General features: G+C 35.5%; 1 protein-coding gene across 1 annotated transcript; it reads left to right on the forward strand.

Moving 5' to 3' along the window:
- Nucleotides 1-38: 38 nt before the first annotated feature.
- Nucleotides 39-24,613, forward strand: LOC125671519 (uncharacterized). The gene is made up of 11 exons (XM_048907292.2): nt 39-188; nt 423-474; nt 2,787-2,950; nt 3,649-3,730; nt 4,082-4,250; nt 5,727-5,794; nt 8,051-8,115; nt 8,224-8,306; nt 13,948-14,099; nt 17,029-17,163; nt 24,457-24,613. The coding sequence occupies exons 1-11, from the start codon at nt 123-125 to the stop codon at nt 24,525-24,527; spliced, it is 1,107 nt and encodes a 368-aa protein (XP_048763249.1). The 5' UTR covers nt 39-122; the 3' UTR covers nt 24,528-24,613.

The following is a 24,613-nucleotide window of genomic DNA, read 5'->3' on the forward strand; positions in this document are numbered from 1 at the left end:
ACTCTCGATTTCATTATTCCGGATATATCCGTTCCGATTGAAGTTGGGTTTAAAAATGTTATTTTTGCAGCGCCATCTGCTGTAAACAAAAATCTTCGCAACCCACAGCTAACGCAAAAATAATGAACTGGGAAAACAAATTCTCATCTATACTTCGTGAGACGGAGTCAAATTTATCAAAGGCTAGGGTAAGTGTACTGGTATGGTTACTTTTTCTTGTTTATTGCAGTCGTACTGCTATAATGTGCGACCCGAAATTCCTCTGACCTCTTTCAGTTTGGTAAGTAAGCAAATTTTAGTTAAAGTCGGCACTGTGTACAAACATAAACAAATAACATGAGCTCTACAGAGTTCTTAAACCGACTAGTATGCTATATGCTTTCGTTATTGGATGCACCATACTGGTTTTTTTTTTTTTTTAGAGAAAGCTTTACACACCTGGACATGGTTACCTAGATTTAACAAGCAGGGGATGTAAGTATATCAAACCCAATTCGTTTTTTATAATTTATTTCGATAATATGTTTTACGGTGTGAACGTGTTTGAGGGCGAAACAAAAAAATTTGGCATTAGTATCTATATCCAAAACAGGACAAAAACAACCCGAAGTTAGTACGTGGACGGAGCTGTATCAAAGCATCCTAATTTTGGACATTTGATCCGCCTATATATTGAACGCGGGAAATATAACGCAAATTAATGTAAACAGTACATTGTGACGTCATATTCAGCGTCGTTATTTAGCAAATTTACAAACATAGCGCTTGAACCACAACAAAAAACATGGCGTTAATCGTGGAGTGATTATATGTGAATAAGAAAATAAGATTCACACGCGTTTACGGATTTTATGTGTAACATCTCAGAACGACGTGAACTAGGGTAGACGAGATTCAAAATGGAGAAATACATGTCCACGCGCTAATATTCGAGTCGACGCCATTGGTACCAAACTTTTCAAGTTCCATAGGTATGGTTTAATTTTTCATTATTTTCCTATATTTTCCTTTTAAACATGTATATACGTGTTACCTATAGGGAGAGCTCCGCTCTCACGGCCCTTTGGGCCGTGAGAGGGCTTTGCCCTCTATGAAAATGCAATTATTTTGTAATACAAAAAATATCCTGAATTGAATTGACATCAGATGTCAGTTTGTAGTGGCTTAATTCTTATTTTTTAAAGTCAATAGTAAAATACATGTAAGCAGTTCATAAAATTCTGATGAGAACTAGGCCTAGTGAAAAATGTCAAATGCATGTGAAACATATATATCACAGGATTTTGACACAATCTGAGCAAACCGGTATATACTGTATATACCAGTTTGCCCAGATTGTGTCAAAACCCTGTGCTATATATTGTGAATAAAAGTGAACAACACACAGTACAACATGTACGTGCTTATAATGAATTGATGTGTATTATGAAGTGATATTTATTCCCTTATGAGAGGAAAATAATGAAAATTTTATCAGATATAACGAAGTTTAATTATAGCAAACTGTTTTTTTTTACTGGACCTGGAAGTTTGCTATAACTGTAAACTCTGTGTTATATTGTACATGTACTGACCTGGAAGTTTGCTATAACTGTAAACTCTGTGTTTTATTGTACTGACCTGGAAGTTTGCTATAACTGTAAATTCTGTGTTTTATTGTACGGACCTGGAAGTTTGCTATAACTGTAAATTCTGTGTTTTATTGTACGGACCTGGAAGTTTGCTATAACTGTAAACTCTGTGTTTTATTGTACTGACCTGGAAGTTTGCTATAACTGTAAATTCTGTGTTTTATTGTACGGACCTGGAAGTTTGCTATAACTGTAAATTTTGTGTTTTATTGTACTGACCTGGAAGTTTGCTATAACTGTAAATTCTGTGTTTTATTGTACGGACCTGGAAGTTTGCTATAACTGTAAACTCTGTGTTATATTGTACGGACCTGGAAGTTTGCTATAACTGTAAATTCTGTGTTTTATTGTACGGACCTGGAAGTTTGCTATAACTGTAAACTCTGTGTTATATTGTACGGACCTGGAAGTTTGCTATAACTGTAAATTCTGTGTTTTATTGTACGGACCTGGAAGTTTGCTATAACTGTAAACTCTGTGTTTTATTGTACGGACCTGGAAGTTTGCTATAACTGTAAACTCTGTGTTATATTGTACTGACCTGGAATTTTGCTATAACTGTAAACGCTATGTTTTATTGTACGGACCTGGGAGTTTGCTATAACTGTAAACTCTGTGTTATATTGTACGGACCTGGAAGTTTGCTATAACTGTAAACTCTGTGTTATTTTGTACTGAGACCAAATGAAATAATATGTGTGGTTATTGTTATTGTACATAAAATTTATACAGCGCTTTATCTGATCTACACAATTACCCTAAAACACTTTATATGTAAAACAAACTAAAACAAAGAACAATAAACACATGAAATTTATATAGCGCTTTATCTAATCAACACAATTACCCTAAAGCACTTTATATGTAAAACAAACTGAAACAAAGAACAATAAACACATCATGACATGAAAAGACAAAAGTATATATATGTAAGGTAGTTTTTAAAAAAATGAAAATAACTGTTTACATAAATATTGAATTACAAATGAAATGCAAGTTTAAAAAGATATGTTTTAAGTTTATTTTTAAAAACTGCTAATGAATCTTCGAATCAAAGATCCATCAGGACGCAGTTCTGGTTACACTCCCTTAAAAATAGGTAGGTATGGATTTTATTTATTGATATAAAAGAGAAATAATGTTGTGCTTTTACAGTTAGTAGTTCTATGCCAATGAGACGTTCTTCTTCACTGCTGGATATGTCAGGGTATGTCCCCGTAATGACCAGTACGCCTCAGGTGGCAGTCCCATCCCAGCCATCCATCACCTCACCTCAACTCGTCAACTCCTTACAGGAAAAGATGGAACAGCAGAACAGGGTATGTGTGTGATAAGATATCTGTTTAAATGTACGAATGATTTTGTTGTCATTTGAATATATATAGTAGTTCTTTGTAAGGTATAAAGAGCATTGCATATTCAGAGGTAAATTAAAGTTTGGATGTTAATTATAATGTATACTACTAATATCTTATCCTATGTAACATGAATGCATAAAGTGATCTGATATTTAAATTTCTTTGTGGTGCATTTAGAATCCTCAGATGAAGATTGGGGATGTTAAGAGTACATTTACTGCCCATGATTTATCAAATTTATATTCATATTTAGTTAATTGATCAGCTGATTCTTGATTGAGGGAGCTGGGTGTCATTTATTTCCTGTGATTTATTAACTAATATTCAGGTTTAATTAATTGATCAGCTGATACTTGATAGAGGGAGCTGGGTGTCATTTATTTCTTGTGATTTATTAACTAACATTCAGGTTTAGTTAGTTGATCAGATTAATACTTGATTGAGGGAGCTGGGTGTCATTTATTTCCTGTGATTTATTAACTAACATTCAGGTTTAGCTGATCGGAGTGGTACTTGATAGAGGGAGCTGGGTGTCATTTCTTTCCTGTGATTTATTAACTGATATGCCGGTTTAACTGATTGATAAGACTGAAACAGGGTTGGGGGAGCTGGATGTACATTTATTTCTCATGATATATCTTCTTTATATTCTTGTTTAGTTGATTGATCAGCTGATGCAGATGGTCAACAAACTTGAAACTGACAGAAATAACTACAGCGAACAGATGAAAGACGTCAGAGGTAAGACCTTGTAAAGATGTTCTGTGAGTGCACCAGAGGTAAGACCTTGTAAAGATGTTCTGTGAGTGCTCCAGAGGTATGACCTGGTAAAGATGTCCTGTGAATTCTCCAGAGGTTCGAGCTTGTAAAGATGCCCTGTGAGTGCTCCAGAGGTACAAGCTAGTAAAGATGTCCTGTGAGTGCACCAGTGTTCTTCCTGTGGGTCAAAATGACAAATGCTGAACCGGAGATGTTTCTGTAACTGGACATGTTTTAGAATATTACTGGTACCATGATTAATAGAGAGAATTACAACATTAAGCAGTGTGAAAGTCAATTAGAATTGTTATACTGTCTCATCAATGTTTTTAGATCAGCTATATCACCTGAGAACCCAGAATACTAAACCAGACCGAAGGATGGATGTTGAAAACAAGATTGATCAATTCCGGCGAGATTTACAGAGTGAGATCAACAGTATTCACATTCAACTACAGAGAAACTCAGTGGACAATACACTGCAGAGGGACATACGGGACATGTAAGTCAGAATTCATCATACACAGAGAACTGTAAGTCAGAATTCATCATCCATAGAGAAATGTAAATCAGAATTCATCATCCATAGAGAAATGTAAGTCAGATTTCATCATCCATAGAGAAATGTAAGTCAGAATTCATCATCCATAGAGAAATGTAAGTCAGAATTCATCATCCACAGAGAAATGTAAGTCAGAATTCATCACCCAGAGAGAAATGTAAGTCAGATTTCATCATCCATAGAGAAATGTAAGTCAGATTTCATCATCCAGAGAGAAATGTAAGTCAGAATTCATCACCCAGAGAGAAATGTAAGTCAGAATTTATCACCCAGAGAGAAATGTAAGAAAGAAATCATCATTCAATGAGAAATGTAAGTCAGAATTTATCATCCAGAGAGAAATGTAAGTCAGATTTCATCATCCGGAGAGAAATGTAAGTCAGAATTTATCATCCACAGAGAAATGTAAGTCAGATTTCATCATTCAGAGAGAAATGTAAGTCAGAATTCATCATCCAGATAGAAATGTAAGCCAGAATTCATCATCCACAGAGAAATGTAAGTCAGAATTCATCATCCATAGAGAAATGTAAGTCAGATTTCATCATCCAGAGAGAAATGTAAGTCATAATTCATCATCCACAGAGAAATATAAGTCAGAATTCATCATCCACAGAGAAATGTAAGTCAGAATTCATCACCCAGAGAGAAATGTAAGTCAGATTTCATCATCCATAGAGAAATGTAAGTCAGATTTCATCATCCAGAGAGAAATGTAAGTCAGAATTCATCACCCAGAGAGAAATGTAAGTCAGAATTTATCACCCAGAGAGAAATGTAAGAAAGAAATCATCATTCAATGAGAAATGTAAGTCAGAATTTATCATCCAGAGAGAAATGTAAGTCAGATTTCATCATCCGGAGAGAAATGTAAGTCAGAATTTATCATCCACAGAGAAATGTAAGTCAGATTTCATCATTCAGAGAGAAATGTAAGTCAGAATTCATCATCCAGATAGAAATGTAAGCCAGAATTCATCATCCACAGAGAAATGTAAGTCAGAATTCATCATCAATAGAGAAATGTAAGTCAGATTTCATCATCCAGAGAGAAATGTAAGTCATAATTCATCATCCACAGAGAAATATAAGTCAGAATTCATCATCCACAGAGAAATATAAGTCAGAATTCATCATGTAAACATGGACTAATAAGTTTAAGAATTCATCTTCCAGAGGGGTATTTAGATTATATCAGAGACATGGAAGTTAAGTTATATAGAATTCATCCAGATGCAAGTTATGATATAGGCCTATTGAATTCATTATCTAGATACACTTAAGTTTCATCATCCTTAGAGAGATGTTTGCATTACAGAATTCTTTATGGATTTAAGATATTGTTGATATATGGCATAATTATTGTAAATCCATTGTAGCACATTTCCCATGTTAAAATAATTTTCTCTTTCACAGGAAAAACAATGTCCAAGATGATCTCGATCTTATGAAGAGAGATATAGACATCCTGAAGTCTAGAATTGGTACAGTGCTCATTTTAGTGTACATCTATAAAAAATATGAAAGGTTTTTTTTAATCAAAATACATGTATGTAAATTCATTGTGATTATCTGATAGAGGGTCATTTGGAAGTTCTGAATATTGATGGGCTGTATGAAGTATAATGCCACTACCTTCAAAACACTCTCCATTGACTTGGATATACTGAGTCTTTTTATCCCTATATGCCTCTGTATACTGTGCATACATGGCACTTTGGACAGCATGACTCTCAAATCATTGACCACATTGGACTTCTATGATGAAGTTCAACCAAAAATCAAATGGAGCTAAATGAGGACTGAATGGTGGATGCGACAAAATGGCAATTCCCTTTTCCTTCAGATAGTTTGTTATGATTTGTGTGCCGGTGCATTGTCATGGAGAATCTTGATCCCTCTAGTACTGGTTGCTTGACAGACATTTTTGTAATGTTAGAACATTTTCAGTACAAAACACAACACTCACATCTTCAGGAACCGAAACAAGAGTTACCAGACCTTTGGGGTTAATTAATAGAGCATACATCACTTTGCAAACAGACCTGTCCCTACATATCTGAACCGACTGACTTTTGGTCAATTTTTTACAATCCAAACCTTGTTACCATGGTTAGTTTTTGGTTAAAAATAGATAAATCAAGGTTTTGTCACCAGTTACAATCTCATTCAATCAATGCTGACAACAGAAATACTGGGTGGTTATTTCTGCTTGGATGCGTTTCTGTTCTTCTGTAAGAAGATAAGGGGAACACAACGGCACAAACTCTTCTAGGCTTTAACTGTTCCTTTCAAAGGCTGAAAACAGCTGATGAATCAACGCTCGTAATATCTCCAGTGGTTTTTCTACATTTTTTACAAGGGTCATGTGGCTTTCGAAGTGGGAAAAATTGTCGACATTTCAGTCAAATTGGGAAAAATCAATTTCATCGTAAAGAAGTTTTAAAATCACATCAAACATAATATTATCTTTATTTTACACATCTAATTTTCTTTAACCTTTTAAAATTTTCAACTATTCTATCCAAATCATCATTCCCATAACTCTTTGTTAAGTCTTGTGTATATAATTCACATCGAATGTTTATTTTTTCAAATACATTTGCCTTTCATAATTTTATTATTGGGAAAAATGCAAGCTAAATTTGGAAAAAATGGCAATTTTTAGGAGGGGAAAGGGCCGAAATTCGGACCCAAAATGGGCTTAAAAAAATCACTGATCTCCATGGTATATCTTGCATCTCAGCTATTGCATTTTTCACAGCAGCGATGTCTTTTCCACTATATGCTGACAATGGCTGACCCGAAAGAGGATCATTTTCCAAGTGACTTCCTGTCTGATTTGAAGCAATGTGTCCACTTTAAAACTGTTGCGTATTAAAGTACTTGATTTCCATATACTTTGTCCAAATCGGCTTTAATGTCCATTGGTGTTAACCCTAATATGGCACAATCTTTGCAATAGGGCTGAAACGATTCACCGAAATATCTATACTGTTCAATATAAACTCTCGATTCAATGTTCGATTCATTGCCTCTATTTTCAGTTCTATTCGTTGTTTAAAATTGGGTTTGGTAAAATACATGGGGCTTGACCTCTACTTATGATTTTTACATGCACAAGGGTCAAAATAGCGTCCGATAGTAATCAAACTGTTGTTAGCCTCGAGTCTGATAAAAACAATAATGAACTTAATCTGTTTAAACTACAGAGCCAGCAGGCATCTTACCGTTTGGCGGTATGGAAACAGTTTACTTTTGAAATTGTGACTGAATCTTCATAATTAAATTTTTCTTCAACATTATCATTGTTTTCCTTTATAAAATGTAGCGTATTGAAAATATTGAATTGTGGCATAAGTATTGCAATACGTACCGTATCATGAAGGGGGCGTATTGTTTCAGCCCTACTTTGCCATATGCATTTTGCTCAGAAGAATGTTGTTCTCTTTGCTATCCATTTTTATGTCAGTATATTAAAACATCTAGAATATGACGTAGAATATGATGTCACATTCGTTACGAAATAATTTCTGTGACATCACAGTTGAACTACTGTCTTCTGACATTTGCAACCTTACCGAAATTATTACATTTTGAAACTGTGTTTTAATTTCATTAAGGAATTCAGAACTTTTCAAGTGACCCTCATATGATATACATTATATGAGGATTTGGAACTGAAAGTCAGGTAAATAAAATTTCATTCATCACTTTAAAGCGATTTATTAATATTTCAGGTAAAATAGAAAATGAGGTATCGACTATTGCTAGAAATCCGAGGAGAATGTCACACTATGAAAAGGTCAGTTGGTACAAGGGTGATATTGGATTCAGTAGTGAGTATTTGTACATGTATGATACACATACATATGTTTATATTACTAATGTAGGACCTATTTTATACTTACAGGTGCAGAATCAACAGACTTCCCTCAATACAACTACAGATAGTTGGGGTAGGGTCAGAGATCAGTACCAAATACAGGACCTCAGGTAAGTCTGTCAGAACATAGAACTACTAACAGAGATCAGGACCTCAGGTAAGTCTGTCAGAACATAGAACTACTAACAGGGATCAGGACCTCAGGTAAGTCTGTCAGAACATAGAACTACTAACAGAGATCAGGACCTCAGGTAAGTCTGTCAGATCATAGAACTACTAACAGAGATCAGGACCTCAGGTAAGTCTGTCAGATCATAGAACTACTAACAGAGATCAGGACCTCAGGTAAGTCTGTCAGATCATAGAACTACTAACAGAGATCAGGACCTCAGGTAAGTCTGTCAGATCATAGAACTACTAACAGGGATCAGGACCTCAGGTAAGTCTGTCAGAACATAGAACTACTAACAGAGATCAGGACCTCAGGTAAGTCTGTCAGAACATAGAACTACTAACAGAGATCAGGACCTCAGGTAAGTCTGTCAGAACATAGAACTACTAACAGAGATCAGGACCTCAGGTAAGTCTGTCAGATCATAGAACTACTAACAGGGATCAGGACCTCAGGTAAGTCTGTCAGAACATAGAACTACTAACAGGGATCAGGACCTCAGGTAAGTCTGTCAGATCATAGAACTACTAACAGAGATCAGGACCTCAGGTAAGTCTGTCAGATCATAGAACTACTAACAGGGATCAGGACCTCAGGTAAGTCTGTCAGAACATAGAACTACTAACAGAGATCAGGACCTCAGGTAAGTCTGTCAGATCATAGAACTACTAACAGGGATCAGGACCTCAGGTAAGTCTGTCAGAACATAGAACTACTAACAGAGATCAGGACCTCAGGTAAGTCTGTCAGAACATAGAACTACTAACAGAGATCAGGACCTCAGGTAAGTCTGTCAGAACATAGAACTACTAACAGGGATCAGGACCTCAGGTAAGTCTGTCAGATCATAGAACTACTAACAGAGATCAGGACCTCAGGTAAGTCTGTCAGAACATAGAACTACTAACAGGGATCAGGACCTCAGGTAAGTCTGTCAGAACATAGAACTACTAACAGAGATCAGGACCTCAGGTAAGTCTGTCAGAACATAGAACTACTAACAGGGATCAGGACCTCAGGTAAGTCTGTCAGAACATAGAACTACTAACAGGGATCAGGACCTCAGGTAAGTCTGTCAGAACATAGAACTACTAACAGGGATCAGGACCTCAGGTAAGTCTGTCAGATCATAGAACTACTAACAGGGATCAGGACCTCAGGTAAGTCTGTCAGAACATAGAACTACTAACAGAGATCAGGACCTCAGGTAAGTCTGTCAGAACATAGAACTACTAACAGGGATCAGGACCTCAGGTAAGTCTGTCAGAACATAGAACTACTAACAGGGATCAGGACCTCAGGTAAGTCTGTCAGAACATAGAACTAACAGGGATCAGGACCTCAGGTAAGTCTGTCAGAACATAGAACTACTAACAGGGATCAGAACCTCAGGTAAGTCTGTCAGAACATAGAACTACTAACAGGGATCAGGACCTCAGGTAAGTCTGTCAGATCATAGAACTACTAACAGGGATCAGGACCTCAGGTAAGTCTGTCAGATCATAGAACTACTAACAGAGATCAGGACCTCAGGTAAGTCTGTCAGAACATAGAACTACTAACAGGGATCAGGACCTCAGGTAAGTCTGTCAGATCATAGAACTACTAACAGGGATCAGGACCTCAGGTAAGTCTGTCAGATCATAGAACTACTAACAGAGATCAGGACCTCAGGTAAGTCTGTCAGAACATAGAACTACTAACAGAGATCAGGACCTCAGGTAAGTCTGTCAGATCATAGAACTACTAACAGAGATCAGGACCTCAGGTAAGTCTGTCAGATAATAGAACTACTAACAGGGATCAGGACCTCAGGTAAGTCTGTCAGATCATAGAACTACTAACAGAGATCAGGACCTCAGGTAAGTCTGTCAGAACATAGAACTACTAACAGAGATCAGGACCTCAGGTAAGTCTGTCAGATTATAGACATACTGAGAGGGATCAGTACTGGATATAAACCAAGGTAATACAATGTACAGATACTTGCCTTTTAAAGGATTGACATGGGTAGCTTTTTAGGTCACCTATTGCAGTTGGTCTACATCTGTCATTGTGCCTCATTTGTCCAGCAATTGATACATTTTTAGCTTTTTGATAACTACCATTACAATTCTTTTCAAATTTGGTATGAAGCATCTTTGAGACAAGGGGGACATAAATTGTAAATTTCAGGACTCCTGTCCCCCTGGGGCCTTAGGGTGAGAAAAAATACTCCGAAAAACTTATCAATTCTTTTCTACAAATGCACATTTGTAAGAAAAACTAAATATTATATATTGTCATGTAGGGTGGAAAGGTCTTTGTCAAATTGTAAATTTCATGATCCCTGGGGTAGAGGTTCAGACTCCAGGGCAGAAGCCACACTTGGCATATAGTGTTTATCTACAATTCATTGACATATCATCTTCTTTAATGCTTTTGAAACTAAATTAAAACTAAATGGATACTTAGAAGGAGGAGGTAACCCTTTACCAAAATTATAAATTCCATGATCCAAGGGGTAGGGGTTTTTGTATCAGGGTGGAGCCAAAATGGTCATAACGATTAAATGTCTCTGTCATTTGAATGATTTTTATTTCATTTTGCTGATAATATATAAAAACTAAATGCATATTTAGGAAAAGCAGAAAGAGATGTACCAGAATTGGGAATTTTTCAATCCCAGGGTTCTAACTCTAGGGCGGGTCCAAAAGTCATATAGTGTTAATATAACATATATTATATTATGTAAAATTTTTTATCAGTGTGGGCACTTTTGGGGGCATTTGTGTTTTTTAAAAGAACATATATTGTTGTGTACTGCTGCCGGATATTAGAATTTAGCTTAGATATTTAGAACAGATTTCATAGCCCTTAGGGCTAGTGATACTTTTAATACAATTAATATTCAAGTGACCAATATTAAAGGCCTGTGGGCCTCATGTTCGTATTATACACATCATCTTAATCAGTATATTATTTACAAATGTTTATATGATTATATAGATTATATAATTCAGAAATTGGAGTAATTGAAAAATTTTACTCATCTTTTTGTAAATGTATATATCAAAAATTTATCGAAACACTTTTATAATACAAGATACAATTCAATATATATTAAGTGATTTATTATGATTTAATTTTATCTATGTAATTGCTTATTTTAATGAAAATTAATTCTCATGAACTTTACATATTATATTTGTTATAGATATCTTAATATATGTGGGTTGTCCCAAAAAGTCGTAGACAATGTTAAAAACTTATTTATTCAATAGAAAACAATATTACTTTTGTTATTTAAAACCATCATTTTGTGTTTTTTTAAACAAAGTTTCATAATATCTTTTTTCATAATGATGTAGAATGCAAATAAAAAACATATGTTCATAACTGTCGGCACACAACCATTACATAACGTTATTTACCTTCAGGATTTCTTAGTCCTTATTTTCTTTTTTATGGCTTCTCCATCTTCGGTTCTGATGTCATTCCCACCACAAATTTCTTGTGCCATTTAAACGCTAGTGCCCCACTAACATTCTGGTGATCTGGTGTGCTTTTCATCTTGTGTTTTGTATGAGTGGGGTTCAAATCACGACCTACGTAATATTTTATGATTCTTCGTGCGCCAAGAATGCCGTTGACGTCGTCATATCATGCAAATTTCATTACATTTAAAAATGACATCACATCTCTGCCATTTATGACGTCCTGCGGTTGTAAAACCAGTTTATTTCATGAAAAACATCACCGATTCCATTGATGTAAATTTTGATGTGATATATTTAATATGAAACTATTTGCTTTCATCTAATTGAGTGGTACGAAGAAAATACCTACTTATTTTTGTACGTGAGCCAACAATGCAGATGGATAGCTTTTTATTTAATAACATCTCATTTATCTCTTTTATTACTTGTCTCAAATTTTACATTTTTGTTTAGAATAAGTAAAAGTTTTCTCATGTAAGAAATCTTTTGGATCTGATACATATTTCGAAAATTATTAACATTGTCTACGACTTTTTAGGACAACCCTCATATACTGTTTGAAAATAAAAGAGAGAGAAAAAGCTTTGCAAGGGACTTACCGTCAAAGAAAATTAATACACGTAGGATTTCTTTGTTTTTGACTTGCGGTGACACAAACTTCTCGATTCCTTCGGAACTATATAACTGGATACTGTAAACCAACTTTTATTTTTGTGAATTGCTAATAAAAAGCCATTTATGACCAGATGACACAAAATATTCGTGAAATGCTGATGGAAAAGTCAGACATGAGCAAGAAACATGAAATGCTGGAATCACCATGCTAGATATATTCATGACAGGGAATATTTGCAAATAAGCCAATATGTACTCATTGTTCAGAAACTGAATGGCTTGTTCATAAGCAGAATGACTCATAAACAGAATGACTTGTTCATAAACAGAATGACTTGTACATAAACAGAGAATGACTTGTACATAAACAGAATGACTTGTACATAAACAGAATGACTTGTACATAAACAGAATGACTTCTTGTTCATAAACAGAATGACTTGTTCATAAACAGAATGACTTGTTCATAAGCAGAATGACTCATAAACAGAATGACTTGTTCATAAACAGAATAACTTATAAATAAACAGAATGACTTGTTCATAAACAGAATGACTTGTAAATAAACAGAATGACTTGTACATAAACAGAATGACTTGTAAATAAACAGAATGACTTGTAAATAAACAGAATGACTTGTTTGCAGTAATATTTCCTGAGAATGTGATGTTCACAAAGCACCAGAATATTTTTTGCCTGGGGGGTAAAGTTGATGTGCAGCATTGTATATGATTTCTGAGGCAGACGTTATATAAAATATTAACATACCAAGAAACTTCGCATTGGTTTAGTAGACCCTAAGTCATCCCAGAAACCACAGCTAAATGTAGGGGCTATCATTACAGGTCGTCTGTGTCAGAAACCACAGCTAAATATAGGGACTGTCATTACAGGTCTTCTGTGTCAGAAACCACAGCTAAATGTAGGGGCTATCATTACAGGTCTTCTGTGTCAGAAACCACAGCTAGATATAGGGGCTATCATTACAGGTCGTCTGTGTCAGAAACCACGGCTAAATGTAGGGGCTATCATTACAGGTCTTCTGTGTCAGAAACCACAGCTAGATATAGGGGCTATCATTACAGGTCTTCTGTGTCAGAAACCACAGCTAGATATAGGGGCTATCATTACAGGTTGTCTGTGTCAGAAACCACGGCTAAATATAGGGACTGTCATTACAGGTCGTCTGTGTCAGAAACCACGGCTAAACGTAGGGGCTATCATTACAGGTCTTCTGTGTCAGAAACCACAGATAAACGTAGGGGCTATCATTACAGGTCTTCTGTGTCAGAAACCACGGCTAAACGTAGGGGCTATCATTACAGGTCGTCTGTGTCAGAAACCACAGATAAACGTAGGGGTTATCATTACAAGGGGTTATCATTACAGGTCGTCTGTGTCAGAAACCATGGCTAAACGTAGGGGCTATCATTACAGGTCTTCTGTGTCAGAAACCACGGCTAAACGTAGGGGTTATCATTACAGGTCGTCTGTGTCGACACTGAAGAACAAGCTGGATAATCTGGAGTACTCGTTAGGGAGTGGAGGGTCCACACCCAGACAGAAGTACACACCCAACAGTGGAATCCACACACCTCTCTACATCAATGCCAAGTCCCCACAACTCTACGACAATGGTAAATCACATCCCTCTCTACATCACTATGATAATGGTAAAACACACACCTCTCTACATCACTATGATAATAGTAAAACACACCCTTCTCTACATCAATGCCAAGTCCCCACAACTTTACGACAATGGTAAAACACACCCCTCTCTACATCAATGCCAAGTCCCCACAAATCTACGATAATGGTAAATCACACCCCTCTCTACATCACTATGATAATGGTGAAACACACCCCTCTCTACATCAATGCCAAGTCCCCACAACTCTACGACAATGGTAAATCATACCCCTCTCTACATCACTATGATAATAGTAAAACACACCCCTCTCTACATCACTATGATAATGCTAAAACACACTCCCCTCTAAATATCTATGATAATGCTAAAACACACACCTCTCTACATCTCTATGATAATGCTAAAACACACACCTCTCTACATCTCTATGATAATGGTAAAACACACCCCTCTCTACATCACTATGATAATGGTAAAACACACCCCTCTCTACATCACTATGATAATTGTAAATCACTCCCTCTCTACATCACTATGATAATGGTAAAACACACCCCTCTCTACATCACTATGATAATGGTAAAACACACCCCTCTCTACATCACTATGATAATTGTAAATCACTCCCCTCTCTACATCACTATGATAATGGTAAAACACACCCCTCTCTACATCACTATTATAATGGTAAAACACACCCCTTTCTACATCTCTATGATAATGGTAAAACACATCTCTCTCTACATCTCTATGATAATGGTAAAACACACCCCTCTCTACATCTCTATGATAATGATAAAACACACATCTCTCTACATCACTATGATAATGGTAAAACACACCCCTCTCTACATCAAAACCAACTCCCCACATCTGTGTGATAATGGTTAAACTGTATAATACCTTTCTACATCTCTATGATAATGGTAAAACACATCTCTCTCTACATCACTATGATAATGGTAAAACACACCCCTCTCTACATCACTATGATAATTGTAAATCACTCCCCTCTCTACATCACTATGATAATGGTAAAACACACCCCTCTCTACATCACTATTATAATGGTAAAACACACCCCTTTCTACATCTCTATGATAATGGTAAAACATATCTCTCTCTACATCTCTATGATAATGGTAAAACACACCCCTCTCTACATCACTATGATAATTGTAAATCACTCCCCTCTCTACATCACTATGATAATGGTAAAACACACCCCTCTCTACATCACTATGATATTGGTAAAACACACCCCTTTCTACATCTCTATGATAATGGTAAAACACATCTCTCTCTACATCTCTATGATAATGGTAAAACACACCCCTCTCTACATCACTATTATAATGGTAAAACACACATCTCTCTACATCACTATGATAATGGTAAAACACACCCCTCTCTACATCACTATGATAATTGTAAAACACACCCCTTTCTACATCTCTATGATAATGGTAAAACACATCTCTCTCTACATCTCTATGATAATGGTAAAACACACCCCTCTCTACATTTCTATGATAATGATAAAACACACATCTCTCTACATCACTATGATAATGGTAAAACACACCCCTCTCTACATCAAAACCAACTCCCCACATCTGTGTGATAATGGTTAAACTGTATAATACCTTTCTACATCTCTATGATAATGGTAAAACACATCTCTCTCTACATCACTATGATAATGGTAAAACACACCCCTCTCTACATCACTATGATAATTGTAAATCACTCCCCTCTCTACATCACTATGATAATGGTAAAACACACCCCTCTCTACATCACTATTATAATGGTAAAACACACCCCTTTCTACATCTCTATGATAATGGTAAAACACATCTCTCTCTACATCTCTATGATAATGGTAAAACACACCCCTCTCTACATCACTATGATAATTGTAAATCACTCCCCTCTCTACATCACTATGATAATGGTAAAACACACCCCTCTCTACATCACTATTATAATGGTAAAACACACCCCTTTCTACATCTCTATGATAATGGTAAAACACATCTCTCTCTACATCTCTATGATAATGGTAAAACACACCCCTCTCTACATCACTATTATAATGGTAAAACACACATCTCTCTACATCACTATGATAATGGTAAAACACACCCCTCTCTACATCACTATGATAATTGTAAATCACTCCCCTCTCTACATCACTATGATAATGGTAAAACACACCCCTCTCTACATCACTATTATAATGGTAAAACACACCCCTTTCTACATCTCTATGATAATGGTAAAACACATCTCTCTCTACATCTCTATGATAATGGTAAAACACACCCCTTTCTACATCTCTATGATAATGGTAAAACACATCTCTCTCTACATCTCTATGATAATGGTAAAACACACCCCTCTCTACATCTCTATGATAATGATAAAACACACCCCTCTCTACATCAAAACCAACTCCCCACATCTGTGTGATAATGGTTAAACTGTATAATACCTTTCTACATCTCTATGATAATGGTAAAACACACCCCTCTCTACATCTCTATGATAATGATAAAACACACCCCTCTCTACATCTCTATGATAATGGTAAAACACACCCCTTTCTACATCTCTATGATAATGATAAAACACACACCTCTCTACATCAAAACCAACTCCCCACATCTGTGTGATAATGGTTAAACTGTATAATACCTTTCTACAACAACTTTACAGATATTACCTGAAGTTGTTTTTGATCTGATGATGTTTTAGGATTTGTTTTGATATATCGACTGTTGAAAAAAAGATAGTCCTTCAGATTTCATACATAGTACATATATTTACTTAAAATAATGTGTCCATTATGTTTTTAAAATTCAAGTGTGGATTTGCTTGATTGCGAGTTTTAAAATTCTGACTTACAGGTTATAAATCAGAGAAATCTGGGAACAGTGTGATGGATTTGGATGACCTTGACCTCTCTGATGATGATGAGAGTACAGATTTTGAAATGTTTAATCCACAGAGAGCAAAAATAAGCTCCACAGTAATTGACTCAGGTATGTATCCATGGATACCAAAAAGGGTACCTAAGGGAAAATCAAATTTCATATGTGGCGAAAACAGGATTGATGAACTCAGATAATTAGCTGATCTTTCCTATTCGTTGTCCCATACAATCAAAATATCAGAACTGTTACATCAACCTATGATTTCCATTAAATAGATCAACAACCATTGCTGAGAATCAGAAGTGTATTACTATAAGGGACAATCAGGGGTTCTTATGATTTTATGAAATCATTTCAAGATGTGTACGCTACATACATATATATATGAGTTGTGTCAAGCGAAAAGGGACCTTCGTGACATGCTTAGAATAACGTCACAATTATAATATATATACATGTATACATGTTTATGCTGACATTAAAAGATGTGTACACTATATATACATGTTTATGCTGACATTAAAAGATGTGTACATTATATATACATGTTTATGCTGACATTAAAAGATGTGTACACTATATATACAGTGGAGCCTTGGTAATCCGGACGCCATTAATCCGGACGCTTCACCTTCTGGACGATTTTTCTAGGGAACGGAATTTTTATACATTATTTTGCATCATTAATCCGGAAATTCGCGTTCCGGATCCGGACGGTCACTTTTTACTACAAAACGTTATAATGCATTGAAAATTGTACCGTTAATCCGGACGGTAATTTTGTTTAGGGAAGGTCTGTGTCGGACAATTTTAGCAAGGCGTAAATTATAAAGAAAACAAGCCAAACTATCTAATTGAAGCAATTACCTGTACCCCGTCAACACCTCCCTTTAATTGGTACCCTTTAATTAGGTGGTGTGTGGTGACATGTCAGTTAGATAGCACGTGTCGATCCAGACATTGTATTGCCAATTTTCGCACAATAAGTCTGTAGCTTATTATTTTATAGTCTTGATAAATAGCCTTATAGTATTAATAGATTAAACATCATGCCGTAATGATATTTTTTTTAACTGCTACACATATCAGTTGTACTGATTCGTAAATTGATTATCGGCTTATGCAAATCTAAAGAGTGTAGATTATACTTCCAGATTCTGGATTTTATACTGTTGATTGGCGTGGAATATACATGTATGTTCATGCACATGTATATGTAGTAAGTTTTTAACATTCAGAATGTCGCGCATGTAGAATGTATCTGTGTACGATTGATTCTTGTTATGATGTTGTAGAGCTTTATTGCTTTCGAATTTTTAAACTCTGGGTAGAAGTGAGAAAATTACCATTTTAAAGAAAATGACAATTAAATTTTGTATGTACCCGTAATGTTAGTTTCACCCGAGTTTTGTTCCGTTAATATCGCATCATGAAATTAATAGGTACGCGTCAAAGCAGGAGTAGGTCTTGATATTACAAGCTTAAATTATTTTGTTCTCCCGATATTGTCTTGGATAATTATAGAATAAGAAATATAAACTCTGGCAGATTAAATTTTGGTTAAAGAATGTTGTCAATACAGGACTTTCGAGATACGGATCCACTCTGACTTTTATCGCGCGTTGAACGTAATTGTAGGGCATGTCACTTCCGGATTACAATAACAACTAAGTAAACAAACATGGAATATTTCAACTGCTATCAATTTCCTGCATTTAAATGCTATCTTTCAAAGAAAGGAATCACTACAAACATTTCATAGGAAAATACAATTGATTAAATTATGCAATTCGGCGCGGGAAATAAATCTAGGGAATATCTTGAGGATATCGGTAAAACTTCACGCCTTGCATCCAATGGTACGCGTCTAAATGCGCCTTTTCCCTTCCATCTAATTTACACCCAGGTACTAAGCACCAATAATGACTTGGATCGTCATCATGGGACTGCGCATAGCTCTTTACGGACCGTTTGTTAGCGAAACACCATATGTATCGATGTCAACTTTGCCTTACAGTTGGTTATTATCACGTGACCGTGGTGTATAAACGTCAAATATAATTGGTCGTTCCGGCATATCCCGAAAGTTCCGTATTGACATGATAATCACGAAATTCTTATATCAACTTTGAACGATGAAGATTGTTTTAACAGACCGCCGAACCCGTGAATCGTGACAGATGGAAATTACCGGCCTCTTTTAGAAGTGAAAGTGTGATGAAATGTTTGAAGTGTAAATGATTATGTTAGTTACTAATGATTTATTTACTTATAGTTACATAAAGTACTACATTATTTGTTTCAGTGCATACGGTATACAGTTTTGTATATTTATTCGTAGGGCTCATATATACGTACAATGTAAGCACAGACAAATACACTGAACACATACAGTAAATTTTAGTGCTTTGCAATACATGTAAATGTTAACATCATCATAATTTATTTACTAATGTAAATGGTCAAATCCAATGATAGAATGTGCTTAATTCACTATGCATCAATAAAGTAGGCATATATTGGTTACTTATTTAAAGATAGAAAATATGCGATTCAATTATCCGGAGGCTTCATTTATCCGCACGATTTTGCTGGGAACCAAAGTGTCCGGATTAACGAGGCTCCACTGTACATGTTTAGGCTGACATTAAAAGATGTGTACACTATATATATATACATGTTAGGCTGACATTTGTAATTATGTTTGAATATTTTCATGTTCCAGATAGTCCATGATAACTAACAATAATAAGTTTAATCTAAAATAAGAACAATCGATAAATCATTGATTAAAATCAGTTGATTGCAAAACAAAAACAGGGGTAATAATTACTTGTAAGGCCAGAATTCATTTGTGCTGATTGCATTTCATGGAATATATCAACAGCACTAGTTGTTGATTTTGTTAATGTATCAACTACATCAGCTTTTTAGCTCTTCTGAGCCGAAGGCTCAAAGAGCTAATGCCATGGCCATTTGTTACAGGGTATCATTGGCCCAAGGGCTTTCATACATAGTAAATAGAGGGATGTGACCCTTTAACAAGGGGAGATAATCAGGAAAATACAAACAAAAGTAGTGGTTGCTAAAAAATCTTCTTCTCAAGAACCACTGGGCAGATTATCACCAAACTTACACATAAGGATGAGGATATGTTGTAGATTAAAAATTGTTCAAGGCATTACCCTGGGGCAAAGGGCGTGGTCTCAAGGTCACTTCAAAGTTGACCTAAATTTATATTTCCTTAAATCTTTGATATTTTAGTCATTATAAGGACTAGGATCATCAAATTTTGACAGTTGATGCATCTTAGGACCTTGTGTCAAGATGTCTCAAAAGTAGGTCACGGTGACCTACTTTTTGAATTTTGCAGGTATTTATTTTAAAATTAATTTTGATGCATATCTTAGACACTTTGAAGCCTATGATCATCAAAACTTGTCAGTTGGTGGATCATGGGACCTTGAAATGCGTCAACTGAAAAATAGGTCACCGTGACCTACTTTCTGAATTTTATGGCTTATCATTTATAGATATATTTTAAGTTGTTATTTCAAATACCGAGAGGTTTAGAATCATCAAATCTTGTAAGTTGATGCATCTTGAGGCCTTGAAACATATTTATAAAAAAGTAGGTCACAGTGACCTACTTTTTGAATTTTGCAGATATTCAAATTTCACATTTTCAATATTAGATGCATATTTTGGGCACTGTAAAACCTAGGATCATCAAACTTTGTCAGTTGATGCGTCTTCAGTCTTCGGTTTGTGTCGACCAAAAAGTAGGTCACCGTGACCTACTTTTGGTATTTGACAGCTAAATTACTATATTTCAGACACTATTTGACCTACAATCATCAAACTTTGACAGTTGATGCATCTTGAGTCTACGGAGTGTGTCGACCAAAAAGTAGGTCACCTTGACCTACTTTTGGAATTTGACGGCTATATTTATATATTTCAGATACTATTTGACCTACAGTCATTAAACTTTGTCAGTTGATGGGTCTTGCATGTTCGAAGGGTTTCGACCAAAAAGTAGGTCACCTTGACCTACTTTTGGAATTGGACGGATATATTTTTCAGATACTATTTGACCTACAGTCATCAAACTTTGTCAGTTGATGCGTCTTGCATGTTCAAAGGGTGTCGACCAAAAAGTAGGTCACCTTGACCTACTTTTGGAATTGGACGGCTATATTTATATATTTCAGATACCATTTGACCTACAGTCATCAAACTTTGTCAGTTGATGGGTCTTGCATGCTCGGAGTTCGCTGACCAAAAAGTAGGTCACCATGACCTACGATTGGAATTTGACAGCTATATTTCAATATTCAGATACTAATTGGCTTAAAATCATCAAACTTTGTCAGTTGATATTTCTTGGGTTCTCAAAATGTGTAAACCAAAAAGTAGGTCACATTGACCTACTTTTTTTGAATTCTTAGGATTTAACTAAAGATTTAGAATACTAAGAGGCTAAGAATAGAAATGATGGGGTTGTACAATTTATCAGAAGAGCGATTCTAGGCCCTTGGGCCTCTTGTTCTCATGTGCACCAACATTTTATACCCTGATTTTCCTTGTGGACTAATTTGTTACTAGAGACCGACTTTTAAGTCTTCTTGGTTGCGTTTTATAAGAGATCGATTTGTTATTAATTAACCTCTTTGTCGGTAGAGACCAGTAAGCATTGAGCAGTCTTGGAAAATGTTCTATTGTTTTTCAAGGTGAGAGGTCAAAGGTCAAGGTCGTAGTATCACTTATTAGGAAAACCTTGTGGGCAGGATACACACCGAACCGTAAGCTCCAGGATATTATAACTTAGTATATTTGATCACCATGATGAGAGAAAGATGCCTATTGTTTTTCAAGGTCAAAGGTCAAGGTCGTAGTATCACTTTTTAGGAAAACTTTGTGGGCAGGATACAAACTGAACCGTAAGCTCCAGGATATTATAACTTGGTATATTTGATCACCATGATGAGAGGAAGGTGCCTATTGTTTTTCAAGGTCAAGGTCATAGTATCACTTTTTAGGAAAACCTTGTGGGCAGGATACAAACTGAACCGTAAGCTCCAGGATATTATAACTTGGTATATTTGATCGTCATGATGAGAGGAAGGTGCCTATTGTTTTTCAAGGTGAGAGGTCAAAGGTCAAGGTCGTAGTATCACTTATAAGGAAAACCTTGTGGGCAGGATACACACCGAACCGTAAGCTCCTGGATATTATAACTTTGTATATTTGATCACCATGATAATGAATTAGCTCACAGAGGACAGTGCTAACTTCACTAAAATATGAATCCCACTAAAATATGTTTCCCTTGAGCAAAATCTACGGGCGTATTATGCCACGTTGGCATTGCTCTTGTTTCAGTAATTGGTGTGGATGATTGCTTTTTGAATGAACTGGATACTCATGTGTTGATCAGTAGTCAGTCCAAACACTAGTGTAGATAAATTGTGGCACCATTGCACGAATATTGTCTTCTTATAAGACATGCATTAACAGGGACTAAACTTCTATACGTAAATGTTTGACATCTAGAACAACAAAAAGACAGATTCTTTTATAATCACTTACAATGACTGTGTGGCTAAATACAGCTATGCTTTACAAGTATCCCTCTCATGTAATAGTTCATTGTCTCACATTCCAAGTGAAACATGTCCACACCAGAACTGTAACTCTCGTTAGGGCTGTTCATGTCATTAACGTTAACGACACGATGTGATATTGTATTGTGTCATGTGTAAAGGCTGTTCATGTCATTAACGACACGATGTGATATCGTATTGTGTCGTGTGTAAAGGCTGTTCATGTCATTAACGACACGATGTGATATCGTATTGTGTCGTGTGTAAGGGCAGTTCATGTCATTAACGATATGATGTGATATCGTATTGTGTCGTCTGTAAAGGCTGTTCATGTCATTAACGACACGATGTGATATTGTATTGTGTCATGTGTAAGGGCACTTCATGTCATTAACGACACGATGTGATATTGTATTGTATCATGTGTAAGGCTGTTCATGTCATTAACGACACGATGTGATATTGTGTCGTGTGTAAGGGCTGTTCATGTCATTAACAACATGATGTGATATCGTATTGTGTCATGTGTAAGGGCACTTCATGTCATTAACGACACGATGTGATATTGTATTGTATCATGTGTAAGGCTGTTCATGTCATTAACGACATGATGTGATATCGTATTGTGTCGTGTGTAAGGCTGTTCATGTCATTAATGACACGATGTGATATTGTGTCGTGTGTAAGGGCTGTTCATGTCATTAATGACACAGACAATGTGATATTAGATTGTGTCCATTGTAAGCTTGTTCTTTGATCATTGAGTATTTTGTGTTTGATAACAGCTGAGTCCTGGTAAGTGAATCACCATATGTCCAATATTGTGGCTTGTTTATACACAATGGAGCGCCAAATTAACATAAACTCAATTAAAGATATTGTTAATCATTTATAGATATCAAAAATTAATTTGATGCGCGCGATAGTTCAATTAAAGATCTCTTCAAATAATTAATGATATCTTCAATTCTGAATTTATGTGCGCATTAATTTAATTAATGCTCTCTTAAATTCAATTGATGCGTGCAATAATTCTTTCAGAGAAAGCAACTACATGTATATAATTAGAGATATCTTCAATTCAGCATATCTGCAATTGAATTAATGATCTCTTTAATTGAACTGTTGCTCTCTTTATAATTTAGAATATAACTGATGTGTGCATTAATTCCTTAAACAAAACCATTGTAAATAATTAAAGATTCAAATGAATTATAAAAGAGATCATCAAATCATTTATACCGAGCTCTAAATTCAATTTTGTGTGCAATAATTCCACTACATTGATGCACGCATCAATTGAATTGATGAGATCAATGATTGAATTGATGCGCACATCAAATCAATTATTGCTCTCAACTATTGATGCATGCATTATTTCATTTATTGGCACAATAACTGAATTAATGATATCTTCAAATGATTAAATATGTCTTCAATTATTTGAGTTTATGTTAATTTGGCACTCCATTGTACAAATTATGTTGTTTTTGTTTATTTGTATTAAAATGTTGATCTTTTATGTTTGTTGCTTCGATTCTATTGTTAGTATTTCATTTGGGATTGATCATTTTGTTTGCCATTAGTCTTTTATTGAGGTTAGTCAGACTCGAATTATTGAATAGACATTTGTTAACAATGAGTAGTAGTTGGGTTGTTGTTGTAGAGAGAAAAAGAAGAAAATTTCATTTGAAACCTAAGTAAATCAAGATAACCATATAGCTTACCTTTGTTCAGTGATAAATATTACACATGACTAAAAGTCAAATATGTTGACATATTCTTATTTTTGTAGATGAAGACCTAAACCTGTCTGACCTTGACCTTAGTGATGATGACCCTATTGGTGACCCCTTGGTGATATGACCAAAAGACATTGTATGTGGTGTAGATTTGAGTATTTGTAGTGCCTGTGACATATATCTATCATTAAAGGAACATGAATATTTAAA

This window comes from Ostrea edulis, chromosome 4, assembly GCF_947568905.1.
Source record: "Ostrea edulis chromosome 4, xbOstEdul1.1, whole genome shotgun sequence".
In the NCBI taxonomy this organism is placed as follows: domain Eukaryota; kingdom Metazoa; phylum Mollusca; class Bivalvia; order Ostreida; family Ostreidae; genus Ostrea; species Ostrea edulis.

Coding starts and splice junctions, on each gene's coding strand:
- LOC125671519 (XM_048907292.2), top strand. CDS start 123: ATGAACTGGGAAAACAAATTCTCATCTATACTTCGTGAGACGGAGTCA. Junction 3,731..4,081: donor ACAGATGAAAGACGTCAGAG/GTAAGACCTTGT, acceptor CAATGTTTTTAG/ATCAGCTATATCACCTGAGA. Junction 4,251..5,726: donor CAGAGGGACATACGGGACAT/GTAAGTCAGAAT, acceptor TCTCTTTCACAG/GAAAAACAATGTCCAAGATG.